The 297-nt window shown below is 63.6% G+C and overlaps 1 protein-coding gene across 1 annotated transcript in view; it reads right to left on the reverse strand.

Annotated features, from left to right (window-relative positions):
- ETH_00038595 (uncharacterized protein) overlaps positions 1–297 on the reverse strand; it is a gene marked incomplete at both ends in the record, with an annotated part of 6,187 nt that overhangs the window by 4,526 nt on the left and 1,364 nt on the right. Inside the window, one exon of the mRNA XM_013375383.1 lies at positions 94–295. Within this exon, the coding sequence (XP_013230837.1) occupies positions 94–295 (202 nt within the window). The remainder of the gene's footprint in view (positions 1–93; positions 296–297) is intronic.

A 297-nucleotide genomic window follows, 5' to 3' on the forward strand; every position in this document is an offset into this window, starting at 1 on the left:
ATGCGTTTGCGAGGATGGCCTGCTGCACCTCGCCAGCCCCAAGAACTTCCAGCCATTTGCCTTCGTGGAAAATCTCCATTTCCAAAGAAGGACTTGTGAAGGGAAAACTGGCGTCGTAGACCCACCGCAGCACCAACTCCCCGCTGCTGCTGCTGCTGCTGCTGCTGCTGCTGCTGCTGCTGCTGCTGGGGCTGGGGCTGCTGCTGCTGGGGCTCGTAGGGCTGGTGCTGGGGTTGTTCGCGCTCGACGCGCGCTTGCCGTGCTGCTGCTGCTGCTGCTGCGGCTGCTGCGGCTGTC

Source organism: Eimeria tenella, genomic scaffold (genome assembly GCF_000499545.2).
Source record: "Eimeria tenella Houghton genomic scaffold, Eth_scaff2737, whole genome shotgun sequence".
NCBI classification, from domain to species: domain Eukaryota; phylum Apicomplexa; class Conoidasida; order Eucoccidiorida; family Eimeriidae; genus Eimeria; species Eimeria tenella.